This window comes from Paroedura picta, chromosome 4 (genome assembly GCF_049243985.1).
Source record: "Paroedura picta isolate Pp20150507F chromosome 4, Ppicta_v3.0, whole genome shotgun sequence".
Lineage (NCBI taxonomy): Eukaryota > Metazoa > Chordata > Lepidosauria > Squamata > Gekkonidae > Paroedura > Paroedura picta.
The window spans coordinates 4,698,522-4,703,743 of NC_135372.1; the positions used below are offsets into that span (position 1 = coordinate 4,698,522).

A 5,222-nucleotide genomic window follows, 5' to 3' on the forward strand; every position below is an offset into this window, starting at 1 on the left:
CAATGAACTGAAGAGTTGGATTCCTGTTCCCCAAAAAACCCTTGTGCCTTTTAAGAATTTTAAAAAAACCCCGAAAACAGCAGTAGCAACTATTATGTGTTCATTCATTGTCCCAGAGAGACCTATTTTGTCATCCTTTGTGAAAATGTTTTTGTTTAGGACTAAATTTGCAGGTCAGTAACTCCCATAAGACACGTCCACAGATTACCTGCATATATCCACCCACATGCACACCTGGCCACCCGCACTTTTTGTTCTTTTTGACCTGTGGCTTGTTTCCAGTGCAACATTGCAATGGAGAAGATTCTTTTTGTCTTGGTGGCTCAAATTCTCATAATTGCTGAATGTGTTCGTGCCATTTTGCGATTCCCCCAAAGCGCTATAAAATTCCAAATGTTCCTGGAGTTTGACAGGAGTTTTGCGGTTTGTTGGTGACGTTATGCGGAACGCTAAAATAACAGTGTTTACGAACTGTGAGACTTCAGCTACAGTTAAGTTGTGCAGAATGGACCTTTATCTGTGTATTAAAAAAAAACTTTCTAAAGCTATTGAGGTTGGTGAATGTTGCCATGTGATAGGAACTCCATAAAATAGCTAAACATTAAAACCAAATACTTTTTTTAGCTGTCCTGAATTCACAAGCAAGTAATTTCCTGTAGTGTTCATAATTTTAGCATTATGAGGAAAAACATTTCTTTGTCCCTTCTTGGTAGAGTTGGAACAGAACCAGTGTTTTCTGTAACTGATTTATGAAGCTACAGGCTTCTTTTTACATTAGCATACTCATGCAGAGATTCAGCAGACAACCTCTGAGACAGGAAGTCACATTGCTGCATCTCTACACTGGGAGGAATTGATCAATTCTTTCCAATCCCATACAAAAACATACCAAGATTACTGAAGACTGGCTGCTTGGAAGGGTGGCCAAGCAAGTAAATGAACCAGAGATGCAACCAGAGATGCTCCCTCTGTAGGTAAGTATTCTGAACTTATAGAAGACGTTACTTAGTTTTTCGAAAAGCACATTCTCTCCTTGTGCCCTGTTGAAGACATTCTGCCATTCACCAACCAAATCTGTTGACATCCCAAATACACCCTCTTACCCGTTCTCCATCTCTGAATTCATGGCAAACACACACAAAAATCCTACTCAAAGGATATTTATTAGCACAACTTATCAGTCAATTGTTTCCAGCTACATTTGCTTTAAAAGTCTTTTCCCATTTAGTCTCTCATGCTTTGGCTCTGGGATCTTCTGTGCCTCCTGATTCTTGCTCGGCTCTGGCACTGTTCTCTGGCTGGCTGACCTCAATGGGCACTGTTCTCGTTGCAGTTTCCGATGCCACAGAAGGGGCTTCAATACACAGCTGCCCCTTGCTAGAAATGGAGCAGGTCAGATGGTCGCAGTCCACGTTCTCAGGGACATCCCATTCCCGCCGGAACAGCTCATACCGGAAAGGGCCGTTAGGCGTCTGCGTGACCTTCTTGCCCGTGAGCACCAGTTTCTCCCCAATGAGTTTGACCACTAACTCCTTGGGGTCGAATCCTGCCATATCTTGGGTCACTGCAAACCATTTGGCGGGGCTCTCTGCCTCCATCCTGCGGGCTGCCTCGTGGCGGGCCACCACAGATGGCCAGTTGCTGCTCATCCGCTCCCACATGGTATCCATCTCCCGCTCCAGTTCCTCAAACAGCAAGCCGGGCCTTGGCCACAAGATGCGCCTGCTGAGAGCACTGCACGGTGCAGAGAGATGCAAGTGGCACAGCATCTTGGGCTCGAGGCAGGAAGGTGTGGTGGTCCTCTCCTAAACCGCTGAAATCACATGGAGTTCTGTCTGCTTGCTTTGCTTGGCTTCTGCAATCGTCGGGCTTTTATGCGTGCATCCCTCACGGACCCTGCCCGGGGGAAATATTTACTTCCTGATGATGCTACCTAAAAATGCTTTTCACTCAGCGCATGGATTTCTCCTTTCAGTCAGTCAGTTGCCCAGACAGGCAGTATGAGATACAGCACTGCAGATTTCGTTTCTCTTCTCAGAGCTTCGGCCTGTGGTTGGTTTATTATTAGGTGGGAGCTCATCCCAACAGAAATAGAATCTGACAACAGCTGGCCTTTAATGAGGCAGCTGCTGGTAAACAGACCAGGATATGTCAGAGAGGCCATAGGACCGCAAAGGAAACTCAGAGAGGGAGGGAAGACAATCCGAATGAACTTTGGATGGCCGAGTCACTTTATTTTTATGAAGCCAGGCATGGTTATTGTGCAAATTGAATGGCTACTTGGAGAGTGTGATTAATTCACTTTCTCCTTTGAAGTCACTGTCCTTATAACTGAATCACATCATCGGTCCATCCAGAGTGGTGGCTGAGGTTATTTGCATTTATTTTTAAGTGGATTGTTTTTTAAACCATGTTTCTAGTTCACCTTGTCCTGACAGGCCAAGCTATCTCAGTCTCCTCAGGTCTTGCAATTTAAGCAAGGGATTCGCAAACCAAAGTTCCATACATAGCACCACATGTACAATCTGCTTATATGCAGCTACTTTTCAAGAGCCTTTCCAGGTAGCTTTGAAAAATTCCCATAAAAGGCTACTAAGCGAGAAAGACTTATCTGGCATTTTTGGTGCTCTATATCAGTGGTCCCCAACCTTTCTGAGGCTGGGGACCGGGAGGGCATCAGGCCATGCCCGCGTGGGCCACGCCCCGCTTCGAGCCGCGCCCGCACAGGCCGGGCCCGCGCGAATGCGTGTCCCGGCCCTGATTCCCTATCCCCGCCCTCCCGCAATAAGAAGCTTCCCGGGCCGCAAGCTTGCGGCTTAGGAAGTTTTTTACTGCGGGGGGCCGGGAAGAGGGAGCCGCAGCCCGGCACCGGGCCGCGGACCGCAGGTTGGGGACCACTGCTCTATATAATTTCTGAACTGTAAACCTCAAGAAATTAATGTGCAATCCAGGAGACCCAAGTATCCCATTTGTAGAGGATGCCCGTTATGCCAGTGTGTGAATCACTGTTCTGGGCTCTGATGCTATGCTAGCTAGCCTGGCACAATTACATCTGTGACCACTTTCTCTACAATTAATCAAACTTTGCTGGAGGTAATTCCAAAAGGTTTTCCTGGAATACCAGAGGAGATAGAGGTTGAGTTGCCAGATGCAGGAGGGGAATTTGGGGGTGGAGCCCAATGAGGAAAGAACCTCAGTGGGGTACAAGGCCGTAGAGTCCACCCTCCAAGGCATTCACTTTCTCCAGAGGAACTGATCTCTGTAGGATGGAGAAAAGCTGTGATTCCAGGGGATCCCCAGGTCCCACCTGGGGATAGCATTCTTGAATTCCACATAATTTATGCTATACAGACCCAGCAGATGGCAAACTCATACAGAGATACCAGAAAAATCCTCTTACACATGACGGAGGAGAGATCTAGACCAGAGCATTCTAGTTTTTTCATTTGAAATTATGTACAGAATAGACATGAGGTCACATAGTGAACATTTCGCTGAGGGACTTGTGTTTGCCTGAAATAGAAATCTAACAACAAATTGACCGTGAGTCACCTCCTACACCCCCGCACAATAACTTCTTAAGATAACACCAGTTGCAGCCATTCCTTCCCCATCTTGAAAACCAGACCCATTAAGGCAGTGAGGAAAATAAGACTAGTATTAATTAGTCAACCTGACTGATTCTGATTTTGAACATTGTAATCTTTTAACAATAAAAGCAAATCATACAGTTTTTGAAACACAAAAAAATCTTCCATTTTGTTTCTTCCATCTGTGAGATAAGGGCTGAATCTGCATTTTATCCCTGGTGACCCCAAATTTTAAAAGTCATTTACACTTCATTCAATTTCCATTTTGATATTTAGTGCTGTAAATTTTCTCTCTGCAATGTCTATGATTGGTCTGCAGTAACACTATCTTTCCCCCACAATATCCGGGGGTGAAAATAATTCGCTACATTTGAGAAAAGTGCTCCGAAAGCCCCAGTATTAAGGCTGAAATTACGGGCAGTTAGTCAAATCCACCTGCTGCACATCCCATTCTCAGGTTTTCCTACATCATCTTGGTGTAGTGTTAATCTGGTGAGCCGGTTTGATTCCCAGCTCCTCCTCCACATGCAGCCAGCTGGGTGACCTTGGGTTAGTCATAGTCCTGGTAGTGCTGTTCTCACAGAACAGTGATATGAGGACTCTCTCAGCCCCACCTACCTCACAGGGTGTCCTCTTATGGGGAGAGGAAGGTAAGGTGATTGAAAGCTGTTCTGAGACTCCTTTGGGCAGTGAAATGCAGGGTATAAAAACCAACTACATTTCTGAAAGTTTATTTTTTTAATCAGAGTCCAGTAGCACCTTTAAGACCAACAAAGATTTATTTAAGGCATAAGCTTTAGAGTGCAAGTACTCCATAGTCTGAGGTAGAGTGCTTGCACTCAAAAGCTCATGCCTTAAATAAATCTTTGTTGGTCTTAAAGGTGCCACTGGACTCTGATTTTACTGTGCTACTTCAGACCAACATGGCTACCCATTTTAATCTTTTTTTTAAAGTTTATTTTTCTGGATAATGCCTTCAGACCAGTTGTACAGAAGCAGATAGCCAGGTACTAGAGGGAAAATACAACTTTATTGAAAATTTCAAAAAAAAAAGAAAGAGTTTAACCAGGTTATTCAGTATCCAAAGGTCTCTTGATCAGCATAACAAATGGCATCCCCAAGAGACTTTGGTACTTAGCATCTCTGAGAAATCCGAGTTGACTGTGGCAACTATTCTAGGAAAAAAATGACAGATTAGGGTTAGTGGGAGAGAGTGAAAATGGAAACTGCCTCACACTTATTTGGAAGGGTTATTTTTAGGAAACATAACTTTGTGGGACAGCTTGAGCTCTGTAATGCTGAAGGTCACCGGTTCAGTCCCTGGCATGAGTTGTAGCAGGGGGGTGCAGGATTCAAGGCCTTGGAAAACAACTTGTGAGTCCTGTTAGTAACTTATGAGCAGGATCGTCCAGCATTAGCAGCTACAGAATAACATCTTGTCCACTATTAGCCAAATCACTTTACGAAACCCACAAGGTATATACGTGGTACAAACACAAACATGTAGAGTGAGTTGCAAAAGTCTAATCTAGAGGCGACTGCTGCATGTATCATAGAATCATAGAGTTGGAAGGGGCCATACAGGCCATCTAGTCCAACCACCTGCTCAACGCAGGATCAGCCCTAAGCGTC

The 5,222-nt window shown here is 44.9% G+C and overlaps 1 protein-coding gene across 1 annotated transcript; it reads right to left on the reverse strand.

Annotated features, from left to right (window-relative positions):
- Positions 1-1,156: 1,156 nt before the first annotated feature.
- LOC143836704 (stress-induced protein 1-like) lies at positions 1,157-1,979 on the reverse strand. Its single transcript, XM_077336247.1, has one exon. The coding sequence runs from the start codon at positions 1,767-1,769 to the stop codon at positions 1,233-1,235; it is 537 nt and encodes a 178-aa protein (XP_077192362.1). The 5' UTR covers positions 1,770-1,979; the 3' UTR covers positions 1,157-1,232.
- Between the last annotated feature and the right edge of the window lie 3,243 nt (positions 1,980-5,222).

Excerpts from the sequence above, each read along its gene's own strand:
- LOC143836704 (XM_077336247.1), bottom strand. The coding sequence starts at position 1,769 with ATGCTGTGCCACTTGCATCTCTCTGCACCGTGCAGTGCTCTCAGCAGG.